The 19,982-nt window shown below is 38.7% G+C and overlaps 1 protein-coding gene across 7 annotated transcripts in view; it reads left to right on the top strand.

Annotated features, from left to right (window-relative positions):
* Positions 1 to 19,303, top strand: part of LOC120744391 (calcium/calmodulin-dependent protein kinase type II subunit beta) — a 64,854-nt gene extending 45,551 nt beyond the window's left edge. For 5 of the 7 annotated variants that reach the window (XM_040048771.1, XM_040048769.1, XM_040048770.1 and 2 more), the window contains 7 exons: positions 658 to 726; positions 3,803 to 3,847; positions 4,456 to 4,504; positions 10,062 to 10,137; positions 14,460 to 14,554; positions 14,657 to 14,893; positions 15,057 to 19,303. In XM_040048771.1, coding sequence (XP_039904705.1) covers positions 658 to 726; positions 3,803 to 3,847; positions 4,456 to 4,504; positions 10,062 to 10,137; positions 14,460 to 14,554; positions 14,657 to 14,892 — 570 coding nt within the window. In that variant the 3' untranslated portion in view covers position 14,893; positions 15,057 to 19,303. The remainder of the gene's footprint in view (positions 1 to 657; positions 727 to 3,802; positions 3,848 to 4,455; positions 4,505 to 10,061; positions 10,138 to 14,459; positions 14,555 to 14,656; positions 14,894 to 15,056) is intronic. The other 2 variants (XM_040048774.1, XM_040048772.1) reach the window with 1 other exon arrangement.
* The last annotated feature ends 679 nt before the right edge of the window (positions 19,304 to 19,982 follow it).

Genomic DNA, 19,982 nt, shown 5'->3' with positions numbered 1-19,982 from the left:
AAAATATAGAATTTCAGTGATTCAAGCATGAAGTCTGTGAATAATTCCTGTTTTTGCATGTTTCTTCTGATGTAATTGAAATAGAAAAGTTATGCCTGTGAGTCTTTTTGCTGTACATTTAACATGTTACTAGTGGCTGGCTGTGTTTTCTGTGTTTGTTTTGTTTCATAAGTTTTGCATCTCTGTTACGTTTTGACCTCATTTTCTCTATTTGAATGTCAGGAAGACACATTAGAGATACTAATGCAGTGAGTCAAAATAGATGCTTGTTTTTCATGTTTGACAGATATTGTGGAGTTGATCAGCTGTTATTTATTTAATTTACCATTTGCCAGATTACATCCACAGCCAGTGGGCAGTAATGAAAAAGAAAAATGCTGTGATTGCTGTTTGGATTTTCCTGCATAGAGAAATGAGTCAGCATGAAAGATTGTTGAAAACTTTTTTACCTGATTAATAATGTAGCAAAAAAAAAGTGTGGAAACTGTTTTCGATCCATAGTTTAACGACTACACTCTTCATTCTAGACACTACTTTTGTCTTAGGAGAATTTTGCTGCCATCTGCTATTGCTATACCACCCACTTCACTACCAGCAGAAGTCACATCTCAGAATGGTCGCTGAGTACTAATATAATACTTTTTGTTTCCTGCACAGCCTCAAACAAACAGCACGAGAAACAGCATAGTCACCAGTCCCAAAGGCAACATCCCCTCTGCTGCACTGGTATGCAGCTCTATGTGTTTCTGTCTGTCCAAAACATTTCTAGCAGTGTGTGTGTGTGTGTGTGTGTGAGAGAGAGAGAGAGAGAGACAGTCAAAGAGAGACTGAGAAAGGGGGAGACGTGTATGGTTTTGGTAAAAAAAAAAGAAAAAAGAAAAAAGAAAAGCTCTATGGGTTGTTGCTATGATTTTGTGTGTTATTCTAAGTTTTCAGTCACTTTTAAAGTAACAGCTCAATTATTTTGCTTTTTAACTCATTTCCCTTTCTTGCCAAGAGAGTACAGTTAGGTCCAATCCCAGTAACAAACCCCTTAAAATAAAACAAATACTGACACAGGTTGTACTTATTGGAATTATTCTTTGTGTTCATTCTTTGTAAAGGTGTCCATGCATGTGCTGCTGTAAAAACATGATTCTAGGAGGATCCAGATACAAGCATACATAACCCAAAAGGCACAAAAAGAAACAGTGAGAGTCACTACCCACTGGGGTGCTCGCTTGAGAACTACTAATGGATCCATTTAGGGTTTTTATTTTCTTTTTTAACTGGCTGGTTAATGCATAATAAAATAACCTTGTTGCTGTGGTTGTAGCCACACATCAAGAAGCTTTGTATTGGGTTGTTTCTTGATTTGCAAACCTCTGGGATGGGTCGATACAAGTCAAAAACTTTTCCAGGCATAAATTTGGCAAACCATCCTTTCAAGATGATATGCTTGTATGTATTTGGACCATTTTCAGAGCATTTGCTGTTAAGCAGTCATCTATGGTTGATGCAAATATAGCCCGTGGAGAGTGAAGATTTTTGTTTTTATGCTTGCAGTCACAGCTCAAGAAGTTTCTGCATTTTATCAGTTCTACTGTAATGTCCCCAGGACAGTAGAACTGAGAGAATTGAGAATCCCGCTGGGGAACCAATGCATGGTCCACATCTCTGTAATTGTTTAAAAATCTAAAAACACTAGGAGAATGCACCTGGTCTCACTTCCAATCAAAACCATTTTAAAAGGCTTACAGCCAGGAGGCTGTGAAACGTTGCACTTTTCAACCAAAAACTAAAGAAAACTGATTAAAATTTGCATCAATTTGAAACAAAAGTTGACATTTATGGTACCTATGTCAACTTGTTAAGGCTGTGTGTGCAGGAAGGCAGGGATGAGGACCCAAACGCAGGACTCGTGGAGACAAAATTGCAACTCGAAACCACAGCTTTATTGCTGGCAAAGAACAAAACCCAAACCCAAACCATGAAAGCACTAACTGGAACACACAGGCAAAATCTGAGGGTACGACGCAACAGTGAACAAAAGGAAAACACAGGGCTTATATACACAGAGGCGTAATCAGGGAATGGGAAACAGGAGGGAGACACAGCTGGGAGAGATTAGGGCTAACGAGACAGAGGGAAGCAAAACTAGACTCACTGCACATAAGACATAGACCTTCAAAGTAAAACAGGAAACAAGAGAAAATCACCAAGACGCAAACTTGACACTAAACCAAACCTATAATAATAATAATTAAAACAACACAATAAAGAATCAGAAGATAAATCATAATACAGAAGAATACCAAAACATAAGGAACTGAAAATGCTGGGTCAAAATGACCCAGAACCGTGACACAACTTTTCTATGCTAATAAAAGTGATATGTTGTGTTTATTTTTAGATCCATGTTTTAAAACTTCTGTAGATTTGCCTGATTCTCAGTTCACGTATAATTAATCACTACTTATCATTTAGTGGACTTTTGTGAGCCTGAGATTTGGTTCACACGCATTACTTGCATTTACACTTTTACAATACACCTATTATTTGAAACATTTAGAGTAGGGGCAATACTTGACATACCATGCATGGTAAATATGGTCCATATCTATCAGGTCTTAGTACTTCAGAACCAAGTGAATTTGTGTAGGCCATTAAAAGATTTTTGCAGTCTTAATTTTGTGAAAATATATCTTCAGTTTATCTGAGAAGACATGTCTGTGTTATAAAACAGTTAATACAAGGTACAGCTGGGAGGCTAAACTGGTAGAAACTAAAACATGAAACCTGAAAATCCAGATGACATGAACCATGGAAACGTGAGGAGGTAAACAGACGACTCAACAATGAACAAAGGGAGACAGGGATGGATAACGAGGGAAGTGGAAACATATGGGAAACACAGCTGACACAAATGAACATGAGGTCACAGGGGACGCAAAACTAAACACACTGGAACACGGGACTATCAAAATAAAACAGGAAACATAGCGAGATGTACACTGTGAAGCACGAGCAAGTGAGCTAGAAGGGACACTTGAGAGAGGGAGTGAGACATGAGGGGCTGAAGAAACATACATGGATACACATGACAGAGCAAGGGAAACATGTAAACAGGAAGGAGAGACGAGACACAAGGACACACAAACAGAGGAACACAGGACAAAGACACAAGGGGAACCCAATAGAAAAACTAAACTGATCGTAAACAAACTCATTAATGTAATAAGAATGACCTCAGAACTAACTAGTAAACTTAAATTACAAAAATTACTGTTTGACAATAAATGCACCTAACAGTAAGTTATAAACAGCTTTGGTAGATAAAATACTTTGGGATGCATTGTTTTGGTCTTTCCATGATGAAGTTAACCTGACTTAGTCTTTTAAAATTTTGTACACCACTTACTGTATATGTGTGGAAGAATCACGTACATGTAGTACACTACCATACATTGAAAGTTATTGTATACAAGATTAATAACTGCATTTATTTAAATTATAATGAAATGAATGGGATTAAAGTGATCACTTTGATGAGAGAGAGAATGCATGCGACAGAGAATTTAGTTATCATTCACAATTGTGGATTTATTGGGAACTTAAGGTCATCATTTACCATGAACTCTTTCCAATCTTTAACGTACTATTCAGAATTTTTACCATCTTTCCATGTGTTACTCACATCCTACGCTGTGCTTATCTTTCTCTTATGTCTCTCAACCTTTTTTTGCCATCATGAAACACCTTCACTTGTTTCCACAATTTCTTTCTGTTTTCTCCCCTCTCTTTCTCTCCATTCTTCCTCCAGGAACCTCAGACTACTGTTATCCATAATCCAGTAGATGGGATCAAGGTACATCCTCCTCCCTTTTGTCCACATATTATTTTCTTATACTGGTTTTCATTTGTCATTGTCGTCCCCACATTGTTTCTCTAGCCATGTGGGCTAAACTGTATTTTTCAGGGTTTTTGAAGTTTCTTTAATAAATGTGTGCATCTCTTTGTATATTTATGCATGTGGGAGACAGAGAGAGTGTGAGTTGCTGGGGATTTGAGTCCTGTGAGGTGTTTCTTTGTCTTATGGTCCCCTACTGTGTTTAGATCAGTGGAGCTCAATGGTTCTGCCACTGGCTTAGCAATCTTCATATGTCAACTAGAGTGCTACCAGAGTAACCACCATACCACCACTGTACAACCTATGCGTAACAATGGCTAAGAAATGTGTGTCTCTGTCCATTTATGCTAAGACAGCTCAGTCCATTGTGTCGGAGTGATGCAAAGTCAAATGCTTGGCTTTGTATACTTGGTATACGTGGTGTGGAGGTTTTGTAGATTTTAATGAAGAAATTTGAGCGTGTTGTGAATATGTGTGCATGCATTTATGGATGTGTAAAAAAACACATTTATTTTTATTAATTATTTATGTGAATTTTTTTGTAATCAGGTTTCTGTACTTTGCAGGAATCATCTGATAGCAGCAACACAACTATTGAGGATGAAGATGTGAAAGGTAGGCCACATACATGCAAAGACTGACTTTATTAAAAATCTCATAGCAATACAAGATAAGGCCCCCTTTTACTCTTAGACAGCGTCTTTGTGTAGCACATCACAAAATCTATGTAGTTATTGTATCAAATATTCATTTTATGTGGAAGATTTAAACATCTAAAATTATGGAATTACCTCACTTATATCATTTCGACTGAAGAAGTGTAGTTCAATTACCTTGGAGAATAAATTAGCAATTAGAGTCACAGGAACCCATGATACAATAATATCTCAATAAGGGATTTTGATACATTAAAAGGCAATGTATCAATCACATAACTCATCACCCTGGTATTTGTGTTTCTATATATATTTGTCATTTGTCTTTTTTTTATTTGTGTTTTGTTGTGTAGTTGTAGCCTCTCATATTTATATTGTGTGTTTGCAAAGACAAGTGATACAGTATATTATTGTTTCAATATTCTATCCCACCATTATTGTAATTATGATAATTGTAACTACGTTAGTAGTCTCTGGCTTGAATCTAATTCACGTGGCTTCACGTGACTCTAAGCTACAATTCACCTGAAACTGCAAAATTAAATGAGAGGATAAATTTCATTTTGTTAAATTTAAGGTGTTGTAGATACTTTAGCATCTACAATCAATTGAAGACAAATGTTTCACAGGACTTTTTGTAGTCCTCTGAAAAAGTAAGTACACCCTGACTCCTTCCATAGGAGTTTAAGAAAGTAAGTAGCACCTAGGGGCTGGTGATCAAATGTACTGAATTCATTCATAATCAACAAGTGTAACTACCTCTGTTCATTCGAACTGCAAGAATTCTATTCTTGCATTTTGCTAGTTTAGAGCATTCAGGCATGTGTTCACACAATCCCCAAAATCTTCCCTCGAGTAGACATCAGGAAACCTCCAGGTAAAGTGAAGAAAATGTTTGCAATGTTGGAACAGAGAAGCCTGAACAGTTAAAAGAAAGAGAGAAAGTCTGACTGAAGAAACTGAAACAACTGTCTAAGGAGGAAGACAGAAAAGCACAGCTTTTCAAAGCATTTCCACAGAGTGATGATGGTTTGAAAAAAATTCACCTGGTGCACTCACTGTGACACAAGCCAAAAAAAAAAGTGGTCATCAAAATTGCCATGAAAAAAAACCTAGCAGACTACAGACTAATACGGATCAGTATTTAAGGTTTGACTTTCATCACTCACTGGAGCATAAACTGGGTGTCATCAGGACGCTACAACACAGAGCGAACAACATCCCCACAGACACAGCAGCCAGGGAAGCAGAAGAACATCACATCAAGAAGGCCCTGAGCAAATGTGGTTATCCCAGCTGGACTTTTGTCAAAGCTGGGAAGGTGCCAAAAGAAAGCTCCAGCCGATCCAGGAGAGAAGGACAACCGCTGCCTAAGCGAAAACCTGTAGTGATCCCGTATGCGTCAGGAGTATCGGAACAGTTGAGACGCACTTTTTCTAAACACCGTGTCTCTGTGGCTTTTAAACCCTAAAACACGCTGCGCCAAAAGTTGGTCCACCCCAAGGATCGGGTCCCTCGACACCAACAGAGTAACGCTGTTAAGTGCCAGGAGGATTGCCAGGATCTATACATCGGGGAAACCAAACAACCTCTGACAAAGTGGATGGTACAATACAGAAGAGCTACCTCGTCAGGCCAGTGGACACTCTTTCAATGATGAGAATGTACACATCTTGGACAGGGAGGAACGCTGGTTTGAGTGCAGAGTCAAGGAGGCCATTTATGTGAAAAGGGAAAGACCATCTCTGAATCAAGTAGGGGGCCTAAGGGTACATCTTTCGTCATCTTACAATGCTGTGATTGCAACCATTCCCAAACTCTCTGTGAATGGTACTCATGGCCAGTGATCAGTGGCCTTTGACCAGTGGGCCTTGATCAGTGGTTGATCAATGGTCATGAGAATTTACATAATTATGATTAAGGAACTGATCTCTCAGCCCATTGTTCCTTCAGTGGGCTGGTTTCAGTCATTATGCAAATGTACTGTTTATAAGATTGGGGGAACCTGCAGTCAGATGAGACTAAAGAAGTCACTTGGATGAGTGACGAAACATTTCTCCCACTGAAAACGCTACATCCAGATGAACAGAATCAACTTTTGGAGATAACAGACTACAAGAAACAGAAGAAAAGCACATGATCTGTCACCCCAGATGATACACAGAAGTCTATATCTAGATAGACGATTCTGAATTTAGTAAGTGGAAGAGAATGGATGGATGGTTGAATGGATGGATACAAATGACTCTGCAGGAAACAAGATTGCAAGGGACTTAATCTAGGCACCTTGAACATAGTAGCTAGGAAACTCCAAACAGACAGGAAACACAGCTAGAGGAAGATCACAACAAGTGACAGGAGGAAACTAAGGGCTTAAATACACATTAGGTAATGAGGGAGATGGAACACACCAGGAAACACAAGTGAACTAAACTGACTAACGAGACAGGGGGTGCAAAACCAAACGCAACACAAACGGGACAAAGGATCATGAAAATAAGACAAGAAACAAACAGAGACAGAGATCATAAGATAAACAGACACATGGTTCCATGCATGAATGGGGCCCAGAAAGGAATTGGCAGGAACACCAGAGGGGTAAAACACCAGTTCCTGGTAAATAGCAGTCAAATGCAAGAGGCTGCAAGATGAGACTGACTAACCTGTGCATTGCCTGGATTGACTACAAGAAAGCCTGTGACTCAGTGCCTCATACATGGATCCTTGAATGCTTATAACTGCACAGAATCAATGGGATCCTAATAGCCTTTGTCAGGAATTAAATGGGGATGTGGCAAACAACACTGGAGGCCAACTTCAAGCCAATAGCACAAGTTGCCATCAAGTGCAGGATTTACCAAGGAGACACTCTGTCCCCACTGCTGCTCTGCATAGGCCTGAATCCCCTTAGTGAGATCCTCTGCAAGACTAGCCACGGATACCAACAACAGAATGGAGCAATCGTTAACCACCTCCTCTGCATGGATGACGTCAAGCTGTATGCCAGGAGTGAACGGGACATCGACTCACTCATCCACACCACTGATCTGGTCTACAGCAATGACATATCATTTGGAAAAGAGAGGTCAGGTAGTCAGAACTGAGGGGGTTGCAACACTGCAGACGTTGAGGAGAGCTACAAGTACCTGGTAATCCCACAGGCAAACAGGAACCATGAAGAGGCTGCTAGGAAATCTGCAACCACCAAATATCTGCAGAGAGTAAGGCAAGTCCTGAGGAGTTAGCTGAATGGGAAGAACAAGATCTGGACAATCAACACCTGCGCCCTGCCTGCCATCAGATACCCTGCTGTGATAATCAGTTGGCCAAAGGACAAGATAGAAACCACTGACATTGAGACAAGAAGGCTTCTTAACATGCATGGAGGGTTTCACCTTAAATCCAGCACCCTGAGACCTGTATGCTAAGTGGAAGGAAGGAGGGCGAGGACAAGCGAGTCACAAACCTGAGGAAGAAGAGGAACAAGGAGATGAACCATCATGGATAGACAGGCCCCTGCATGGTATGTACCACTGTCAGATAGAAGAAGTGTCCAACATCAAGAAATCCCACCAGTGGCTGGACAAAGCTTGACTGAAAGACAGCACAAAGGCAGTAAGATCCACAGAGGGTCTACCACACCAGGGAAGACCCCAGGTGCAGGCTGTGCAAAGATGCCCCTGAGACGATCCAACACATAACAGCAGGAATGCCATAACTGAGTGGCTGGCACAGTATACAAGAACATCGGTGCTGAGCATGGTCTGGAATTTGCTATGGTCAAAATTGGACAACAGTGGTCCACGTGGTAATTGGAGCACTCGAGTCAGTGATCCCAAAACTGGGGGAGTAGCTCCAGCAGATCCCTGGAACGACATCTGAGATCTCTGTCCAGAAGAGCAAAGATACTGCATCGGACCCTCGAGCCACTGGTAGAGGACCCGAGCTTGAAGGATAAAGACTCACTACAGGGCAAATGGGGAATAAAAAATTTTTTGTATAATAGAAAGAGACAAGAAACAAAACCTAAACATAAAACTTTTTCTGAATCCAAAAGATCAATCAACTCTCAAAACCCAAACCATGTAATGACACTCTTGGACAAAACTTCTCCCTTCCTCTCACTTTGTCTTCAGCCAACGGTAGCACAGCTCCCACTGATACCCTGCTATTATAGAGGAGTACTTAATGTGACAATAATATAGCTTTGTCTGGACATTAATAACTTGAACTTATTATATAACATTATACAATAGTTTATTTCTAACTAATTTGATAGCTCATTTTCTTTTGCTTGACATTACTTTATTTAATTATATAACACATTTTGGGGTCAACTTGTAAGAAAGGCAGATGTGAAATATATATATGTATTTTACATCACTGTTTAGTACTTAAGGTTTGATATCTTAGTGTTATAAGAAGCACAAAGTTACCTTTCAAATACATTTTTCTTTAGTTTACTTTATAAAATTATTAGTCATGTTAGTGTTAATCTTGTTAAAATGACATTAAAGCCATTAACATGGCAAATCTCCGTTAGTGAGTTAGCGCGGATCGCCCCATGGGGCTGCACGGCACTAATGTGTTAACAAGCTAACCGTGCTAACGCGTTGACACTGTGCAGCTATACATATGTGTGTGTATATATATATATATATGTATATATACACAAATATTGTTATTGTTATGATTTAGAAGGTAAATAGCAGCAAGGTGCTTAATTCTGCACTTACTGCTTCTGCAATTGGCTTATTTTCTAATATATATATATAATATAATATGTTATGTTTTGTTGTTCATCTGAGATATAAGTATATTTTTGAAAACAGCAGTAACATTTGCATGTTGCTAATTTTTCATGAGTATTGATATAGACAATAAACTGGGGTTTTGAAGTGCAGAGGTGAATTTTTGATAAACAGAGGCACAAAGCAAAATTAAAAACTGAGAGAGGTGGAGAGACTGAAAGAGGTGGGGAAAGAGAGAGAGAGAGAGAGAGAGAGAGGGAGGGAGGAAGAGGGACAATTAGAGCAAGCTAAGCCTTCCTCTCAGTGTAGGGAGGAAGCGAGGGGAAAGGGACACAGTAAATCTCATCTGAAGAGCTGGGACAAGAATAGCTTGATGAGCTCAAGCAGCCTCACATGCAAACAAGAGATATGATGGATGATGGATGGTAGCGAGCAATTCATCGCCTTTACAGAGCAGTTGGAAGCATTTTTAAAAATGGGGGATATGTAGGGGAGGATCTAAGTAGTGAAGTAGTTTTTATGTTTAGCAGCATGAAGGAGTTTTCACTTGTAACCTCAGATGAGAAAGCGATGACTGATAACATTTACAATGAATAGCAAGCTCATAGGTAAGTGTGAACTGATTTGCATTCAATTTTTCAGTGTCATGAGCCGAGTTTTGCATCCGTACATTGGAACATTAGTACACTGTAGCTTCACAGTGAAGCCGAAATGTCACTTGGGATACAATCAGATTTTCTCACACTTTTTGTTTCTTCTCTGCAGCTCGCAAACAGGAAATCATAAAGATCACAGAGCAGCTTATTGAAGCTGTCAACAATGGAGACTTTGAGGCCTACGCGTAAGTCCAATGCACATCCTTCTGGTTCCATAAAAGATTTTTTAAACAGCTGCTGCAACAGTACAATTTTAGCTTGTTAAGTGGACATTAAAGCTCTCCATCAACCACAGAGAACCATTAATCTGATTGACATAAAAACATGTTGTATTAAAAGATTAAAAAGTAATTGTAGTCATTGTTTTATCCTCTCTTCCCCCTCTCTACCTGCCGTATAATTAAGAGTAATGCTTCTGACGTAGAGTGGGGAGGGGTGGTTAAAGTGTACCTAGAGTGATGGAAACCCATTTCCACAAAGAAAGGTGACACAGATTAAAATGTATGCATGAGTTTGAAAAAGCAATTATATTATAAGCAAAAACAATACAACAGTTACTCACAGAGCTCAAAAATAAGTCTGAGTTACTTTGAGTAAGATTTGTAATTCTAAATTGGAAGTGGAACTACAAAGACATAGTAATTGTATGTCATACTGAGTCACATTCAAAAGATAGTAATATAAAATTTCAAAAAATTACAACCATGATCAGTTTAGGTAAGTTTATGCAACACAGGGAAGTCAAAAGTGCAATTTGAACTACTGCCTCAAAAGTATACATTTGCAAGTCAAAAATCGAGACTAAAAGTCTGGGTTAAATTTAGGATGTCAAAACATGCTGTATTTTACAAGACTCTAAGTTAAACTTACCATCTTTAGTAGAATAAGCTACTTTTGCCTGCTCCCTTATTCACAAGGAGTCACATCAGCAGGAAGTTTGTTTTGGCAGATTTTTTACATCAGCTGCCTATCCTGATGCAACCCTAGAAGGATTTGTGTCTCCCCCAGGACTGAACCAAGAAACTTTTGCTTGTTAGGTGACTGTTTAAACCACTAAACTGTGGAGTATGAACTACTAAATTCACAATCTTTAGTAATTAGTTCAAAATTGAAAGTGAGATTGTTTTTTATAAAATTTAAAATTTTAACTGGATTAAATATTTGACTTGCTCAGTCACAGTTATAAGATTCAGCTGAAGTCATGATACACAATGAGAAAAATTAAATACTAAATTAAATTTACACAACATCCATCCATCTTCTTCTGCTTTATCCGGAGCCGGGTCGCTGGGGCAGCAACCTAAGCAGAGAAGCCCAGACCTCCCTCTCCCCAGCCACCTCCTCTAGCTTATCCGGGGGAACACAAAGGCTTTCCCAGGCCAGCAGAGAGATATAATCTCTCCAGCGTGTCCTGGGGGTGCCCCAGGGCCTCCTCCCAGTGGGACATGTCCGGAACACCTCACCCAGGAGGATGATCTGATATCCTCGTGTTGGCGTTGTTCCCTCGTCATCATAAATAATGTTGTTCCAGGTTCAACATTCCAAGTGACCAATCATCTTCTCCTGACATCATCCGTGACCTCGAAAAAAACGCCTTCAAAAACCGGGAAACCGCCTCTGTAAGGACAATATGTATAATGCTTACTGTTTATTAAAGAAAAGTATCCTGAAATTCAAAGAATTCAAGTTCCTGGATCGGCGGACAGAAGCGGTTTCTCTTCTCGCAAGTGAAGTAGATTTTTTTACGGCTGTATTTTTCAAAGGCACAAAAGGGGGACGTCACAACAATGTGATTGGTCACTTGCAATGTTGAACCTGGAACAACATTTATTATGATGATGTGGGAACAACACCGACAAGAGGATATCAGATCATCCCACCCAGGAGGCACCCAGGAGGCATCCTTGTCAGATGCCCGAACCACCTCAGCTGGCTCCTTTTGATGTGGAAGAGCAGCGGCTCTACTCTGAGCCCCTCCCGGATGGCTGAACTTCTCACCCTATCTCTAAGGGAGAGAGCGGCGGAAATGAGCTTCGGAGGAAGCTCATTTCCGCCGCTTGTATCTGCAATCTCATTCTTTCGGTCACTACCCACATCTCGTGGCCATAGGTGAGGATAGGGACGTAGATTGACCGGTAAATTGAGAGCTTCACTTTTACACTCAGCTCTCTCTTCACCACGACGGACCGGTGCAGCGTCCGCATCACTGTGGCCGCAGTACCAATCCATCTGTCGATCTCCGGCTCCCTTCTCCCATCACTTGTGAACAAGACCCCGAGATACTTGAACTCCTCCACTTGGGGCAGGAACTCATCCCCGACCCTGAGTGGGCACTCCACCCTTTTCCAGCTGAGAACCATGGCCTCAGGGACACAGTCGACACAGTCGAATGCCTTCTCCAAGTCCACAAAACACATGTAGACTGGTTGGGCAAACTCCCATGCGCCCTCAAGTATGCTTGAGAGGATGGTCCAGTGTTCCGCAACCAGGACGAAAACTGCATTGTTCCCCCTATATCTGAGGTTCACTAGCGGATGAATTCTCCTTTCCAGCACCCTGGCATAGACTTCTATTTCAGTCAGTTTACACAACATATTGTATACAAATAAATCTTTTTCTTAGGATTGCATAGACAATCCTAAGAAAAAGATTTACTTGGAATCTACAATACTTTGGTATATAGAAGGTTATAGAAGAACTAAACTCAGAATCACAGCTTTATTTGCTTGTAAACAGGTGATGAAAAAAAGCAAAAATGGTAACAATGCAGGGCTAGAACTGACTGACACATAAAATGACAGACAAGAGGGAAATGCCAGAAAACATCTTGATGATCTCCAAGACTTTTGGTTAATTCCTCCATGGACTGATAAGACAAAAGTATAACTTTTTGAAAGGTGTATGTCTCATTACATCTAGCATTTCAGAAAAGGAACATCATATCAACAGTAAAATATAGTGGTGAAAGTGTGATGTCTGGGGCTGTTTTTCTGCCTCGGGACCTGTAAGACTTGCTATGGTAAATGGAACTGTGAATTCTGCTGTCTACCAAAATATCCTTATCAGAATGTCCATTCATCTGTTCATGACCTCGAGCCGAAGCACACCTAGGTTCTGGAGCAGGACAATGATCTAAAATGCACCAGCAAATCCACCTCTAAATGGTTTCGGAAAAACAAAATGAACTCTTTGGAGTGGCCCAGTCAAAGTTCTGACCTGAATCTGATTGAGATGCTGTGGAATGACCTTTAAAAGGTGGTTCATCTTCAAAAACCCTCCAATGTGGCTGAATGACAACAATTCCACCAAGATATGCGGGCCAAAATTGCTCCACAGTGCTGTAAAGGACTCATTGGCAGTCATAGCAAATGCTTGATTGCAGTTGTTGCTGCTGAGGGTGGCCCACCCAGTTATTAGGTTTAGCGGGAAATCACTTTTTCACACAGGGCCATGTAGGTTTGGGGTTTTTTTGCCTTCATAATAAACAATGTCATTTAGAAACTGCATTTTGTGCTTACTTGTGTTATGTTTGTCTAAATAATTAAATTAGTTTGATGATCTGAAACATTTAAGTGTGACAAATATACAAAAATAGGAAATAAGGAAGGGGCAAACACTTTTTTACACCATTTTATATACTAAGGAGGAGACACAGTTGAACAGAATCCACCTGACAGAGCAGCTGCAAAACTGAGCATCACACACACATGAGAAAGGGAACTAAGATAAAAAAAACTTACTCGCTGCAGTGAAAAAAAAAAAGATTCACCAGCGTCCATATGATAGTGCCAAGAAATTAAACTGTAAGTGATGTATATTGTTATTAGTGAAATATAATGTAGGATAAAATGAAATGAGATAAGAAATACTGGAAAGGGTTTAAATTAAAAGGTTAAAGGTTTTCCGTTTAGTATTTTGTGACAATGATTGTTGTTTTTATCGCTATATTTATTATTCATTTATTTATTATTTATTTATTTATTATTATTATTATTGTTATTCGAAGTGTGACTCTATGCAACATTTGATCCTATTTCATGAGGGAGGAGCATGAAAGAGCAAAATTATAAGCTCTATAATATCTTTACTAATTGTGTATACATTGTTTAATATTGTTACAGTTTGGAAGGTGCATCATAAATGCATAAATGAAAAGAAACTACTGTATTAACAAACCTGGGTGCAGTTGTGAGATGGTCTGTAATGGTTGTTACTTAGTAAGCAAGAATTTTGACATGCTAAGTCAGAACTATGAAACAGTAACTGTAACTGCTTAAACAGACGTGGGCAGAATTTTAAGTTTCCTTGTCAGTGTTATAAATTTTTAAAAAATGTTTTAACTATGAGATATATAGCCACTAAAGAGTTACGAGTGAAAGTTATGAGACAGGCCAACAGACTACATTTTATATAATATTTTTGCATATAGCATTGCTAAAATATTGTTACAGCACTGTTTAAATTATTCCGTGCGTCATTTGTGTAAAAAATATATCTTGACTAACAGGAAGATCTGCGACCCTGGTCTGACCTCATTTGAACCTGAGGGGCTGGGAAATCTGGTGGAGGGAATGGACTTCCATAGATTTTACTTTGAAAATCGTAAGACTAGTTCAATCTACTACTGATGTTTTGAAAATGTAAAATATATGATACATCTATATTTAATATTCATCGCTAAGTGGACTATTTGTCTCCCATCAGTTCTCTCAAAGAACAGCAAACCTATCCACACCACCATCCTTAACCCCCATGTGCATATAATCGGGGACGATGCTGCCTGCATCGCCTACATCCGCCTGACGCAGTTCGTGGATGGCCAGGGCCATCCTCGCTCAAGCCAATCAGAAGAGACCAGGGTATGGCACCGCAGGGACAGCCGGTGGCAAAATGTCCATTTCCACTGCTCAGGAGCTCCTTCTGCCCCGCTGCAGGGGTGAGGTAGGACAACAATAGCATTCACGCAGAGGATGAACATTTATAAAAATGTGTTTTCACTCAATCATTCGGGGTTATTAAATATAGCTTCATGGGAACAAATGTATATCTGCAGCACAAAAAATAAATATGCAAAATCTGAATGGGTGTAAATACTTTTTTCCAGGCATTTTGAGGAGGCAGAGCAGAAAAGTAACGAGCAGATAATCACAGAGAAAGAAGCAGCACTGAGAGAGAGGTGCAGGTGGATGTGTGGTGGGGTTGAAGGAATCTGATTTGGGGATTGTGGTCATGCTCCTGCACTCTGCACACCCACTTCTTTCTCTCTCTCCCTGTACAACTTCGACAACAGCAGACAGTAATAGCAGTGCTCCCATCTTCTGACAGCAGAGGACACATCAGCTACAACATTAAACTCTTGTAACTCTTCGGCCTGCCTACAGCAAACAAAAAAGCTATTGTTCCTTCCTATTGTTACTTCTAGTATAATTATGGCCACCGTCTGTCTCTGTGTTCTTTCAAGCGTACAGTCTATTTATTATCCATTTTAATCCTTTCTTCTTTTTTACGACAATGCATGATTCCTTCCTGTGTTGTCATTAGCAATGGCTGTTCTGCACGACTAAGGCTGCCTGTGTGAAATGAACAATCAGTATCACGTGTCTCACACAAAGAGTCTGGTGGGTGTATTTTATTATGAATTTCATTGTGTTGTGCAACAGCACAGCACAACACAATTAATTAATTAATTAATTTAATTTATTTATTGGGTGTTTAACTCCCCACCACCCCATTCCTCATCCCTCACGACCCCCAACCACTCTGTGAGACAGTGAAAACCATGCAGCATGCTAAGATGTTACTGTTTTTCTTAACTGATATTTATGTACTGAACATTGCAAGTTAACTACTGAAACTATGGTTGAAATGTTGAAATATCCCAATGTTTATGTAAATTTCCAGTTTTATCGTGGTGACTTAACTACAGTTACGCTGTTGATGGTATTTAATTGCATGATATTCCACATTAATGCATTTGGTAAATGGGGTGTTGTCGTGCATTTTCTGTTGAGTTTTTTTGTTTGTTTTATTTGTTTTTTGCACTGCTGGTGAGCTATAATCTGCGGCCTCTACTTTCTGGATTTCTAAGTGCATAAACTGTTTTTGTTGACATGACAGTGTAGTATATGAGGATTCTGGTGACCATGACAGAATATGCCCTTCCTCAGTAATACTTGGGCCCAGGTTCTTTACTGTTTCAAAGGCAACAACCAAAACCTTAAATGCTCATTTTTGATTTAACTTATTGGAACCTGACTAATGTAAAAGGTGACAACTTAAACTCAACACAAGGGTGTGTGGTTATTACTTTTGATTGCAATAATTAAATTAGACTTTGGATTTAAAAGAAAGCCAAGGTCAAAGTTCCCAAAGTGAAATCAAAGTTTGTTTTAATTATGTGGTCATTTAAAACCATATTTTAATTGTCAGTTTTTGCTTTGGGTGGCTGTGGCTCAGGAATTAGTGCAGGTCATCTACTAACCGGAAGGTTAATAGACAACCTATTAGAACACAACCTCATCCAGTTCAATGTCTGGCTCCTCTACTTCCACATGGCAAGATACTAAATCTTAAAATGCATCCATCTGAATTTTAGGTTAAATGTGTTTAGGCATAGAAAAAGACAGGGATGTGTATATGAATGAGAGTTGTGGTAAGAAAGTGCTGAAATAGAATAGAAAAGTGCTATAAAAGTAGCAGTCTGTTTTAACATTTTTCTGTCCCTGTACAAAAAACATGTATCTCTAAAACCTTTCTCATCTTATAAAATGCATTTCTTTGATGATTGGGTTAGTCAGAGAGTATAGGAGGATTGTGTCAAGGTACAGGGGAATCCTTAAAGGATTGCATTTTGTCACATTTTCACAAAAGTGTACAGATACAACTCAACAAAGCTAATATTTACTTGTCCTTCCGCATGATTAGCATTTAAATATGGTAACATTATGCTCTTGTGTCATAATTTGTGACTTAGCTGGAAGCTATTTAAGAGAAAAAGGAAAGCTGAAAAAGAATTTTCTGCTGCTCCTTACACATCGTGTGTGGGACCTTTCACATGGGAGGCAAATGTGTAAACCACTAAAGTTATGGAGCCTTAAACAGCTGCCTGCCAAGCAGATTGGAGCAGGATACACAGACAGCTATTGATGAAAACAAAAGAACATTTAACACATAAAGTGACAGATATTTAAAAAAAAAAAAAAAAATTGACTAAAAGAGAGTAAAAGTGAAATTGAAAATTATATGATAAATCTTCCAGAGTTGCATTTGTACGTTTTGGAATAAGAACATAGAGTCACTCTCTCATTTTTTATGTATAAACTTTAGTTATTCTCTGGTCTGGAGACATGAACAGGAACAACTTACTGTATTTCAGAATTCATAAAAGGGTCCTCCTTTTCCATAAAGCCCTAATTTTCACTTTGTCCTTACTCTTGTAGAGCTGTGGCTGACCTAAAACAAGAAGGTTTTAACATGTGGAAATATGAAAAGTCAATTGACATATTTGTAAAAGACAACGGTGTCTTGCGCACACACATACATTATTACTTCTATTTCAAGCACTAAGCAGAGTTTCTTTTATATATGTTTACAAATATCTGTGTGTAATGTCTAAATCACAAAAATTTACACAGTTTTTCCAGGACATTGATTCAACACACAGGCAGGAATGAAATTTGAAATGGACTGGTTTGGAAATAGTGTTTTTTTTGCACTACTTAAGCACTCGAAGCGCTTTACACAGCTTGCCTCATTTACCCAAGGACTTTTTTTGATGCCAAAGTGCCTTTTTATTGAACATTTATACTCCAATGAACGCATTGGAGGGCAGCTTAGGATACCTGCTTGAGGATACTTTGGCATGGACCTTCTCATTAGTAGATGACCTGGTCTACTTCCTGAGCAACAGCCACCCCTCAATGTTTGTGAGTAAAACCAAAATATTAGGTAGAATATCAAATCCTTTATTTTTACAATATCTCCCAGAAATATCTAGTGTTGTTTGCTGTATTTTCCCTTAACGATCTAACTTTCTGTCCTTGAGGGGGCATCAACTTCTTGAAGCTTGACATTTAGACTGACTACAGGATTAAAGTACATACATGATTATTGAATGTGAGAAGAAAAATGCTGAAGATTAAAAACAGGCTTATACAGGCTGTCAGATAAAGCGTGGAGCTGGTTTTAGGACATATTCACAATATTGTCAAATTACTTTAGCTCACTCAACAAATAGTATAGAACATTCCTAGTTTGATCCTTCAAATATCACATACACAGTAAAGCTTAAACGACTGGTTGAATCATCGCAGGACGATGACTGGAAAGATCAAATCAAGAAAACTATAAAAATTTGCTGATTCCAGCTTGTCACCTAATGGAGAAAGGAAACCAATTATCATGAAATATTAAAATATACATATATGATTTATATATATAAAGTAAACTAAAGAAAAATGTATTAGAAAGATAACTTTGTGCTTCTTACAACACTAAGAAATCAAACCTTAGGTACTAAGTGGTGTTGTAAAATACACCATCTACTAGGGTAAATGTATGGGCATACCAGCAATTCACAATGTAATGCTTCTCACCATCCATGCTATTCATGATGTAAAATAAAGAAATATTGCTTTCAAATACTTGTTGCATTGAATCATAAAAGTTAGAAGAAGATTTAAAAACAAAAACACATTAAGCACCTAAATTTGGAGAGACGCATGGTGAACTTGCCAAGCCAAGGCTGCGATTTAGTGTTTCACATTTTGCACGAGTAGTGTTTTGTATCAAAAGGTCAAAACTTTTTGAGTGAGTTCAACACATTATTAACAGTCATTCAAAACAGTCTTTTATTAATTACTAATTATTTACATTATAAAATGAAATGGGGAATTATGCATCATCAGACAGTCTTCAGGTTGTTTTTGTTTTTTTGTTTTTTAAACCATTAGCATCAGTGAAACTCCAGAGCTATGGCTTTAGGATAAAGCCATGAATTTCCCTTCCTGGTCAAACCAAATGTCAATGCTATCAGTACTTTAATTGGATTGGTTACTTAGAATTAGTGTCCCTCTTTGAAAGCTGTACCTTCTTACTTAATAACTAGGTTTGGGCCTGGGTGTTAATCTTAGGCTTCAGCTATAAAGAAAATTTTAAATGTATTGATAGATCCTTATCATTTCTTCTTCTGTGTTCATGTGAGCAAGTATGATATGAATGATGATGATGATGATGACTGTATGTGAAACAAAGCTTTTATCATGTACTTTTGTATTTATTATATGATGATGCTCAATATTAAAGTGTGATCAGATGTAATCAGTGTGTAAACTAATAAAATTGTCCACTCTAGTATTCCGTCTTATCTCAACTCACAACATTAGAAAGAACCCCGTGTTGTTTCAGTTTTCCTTGTGTTTTTAGTGCTTTAATATGTTACATGAATAAATGTCAGTATTTCCTCTAAACAGAATATTACTCAGAATATTCCAGCAAGTATTTTTAGAAGGCAAAGTTTGAAGGGTCAGTAAAAACATCCCAACCACCACAGTGATTAAAGGAAAGTTCGAAAAGTAGATTTACTCATGAATGTTTTAAAGGTGTAAAGTTACTTCTTTTTTGTTGCATTTCAGGGTAAATGTCTTACTTATATATATTATATATTTATAGATTAATAAATTTGCAGACAAGGATGGAACATGTAATCTGTTGTTAAACATTATACATCATTTTATTTTGCTGGAATTCTTACTCTACCCATTCTCTTCCACTTATCCAATTTAGGGTCACAGGGGGGCGAAACCTATCACAGTTGCCATAGGGCAAGAAGCTAGGTACACCCCTAGTCTGACACAGGGCCAACACAGAAAGACAGACAACAATTCACAACTATGGGCAATTTGTAAATTAACCTAACCTCACTAGAAGCATGTGTTTGGACTATTGAAGACAGCCGGAGAACCCAGAGAGAACCTATGCAAACCCATGGCCAGACAGTGGATTCTAATCGAAGACCTTGCTGTGAGGCGGC

Source organism: Simochromis diagramma, unplaced genomic scaffold (genome assembly GCF_900408965.1).
Source record: "Simochromis diagramma unplaced genomic scaffold, fSimDia1.1 OVJJ01000683.1, whole genome shotgun sequence".
Classification (NCBI taxonomy): Eukaryota; Metazoa; Chordata; class Actinopteri; order Cichliformes; family Cichlidae; genus Simochromis; species Simochromis diagramma.
This window is presented reverse-complemented; position numbering and strand designations above follow the sequence as displayed.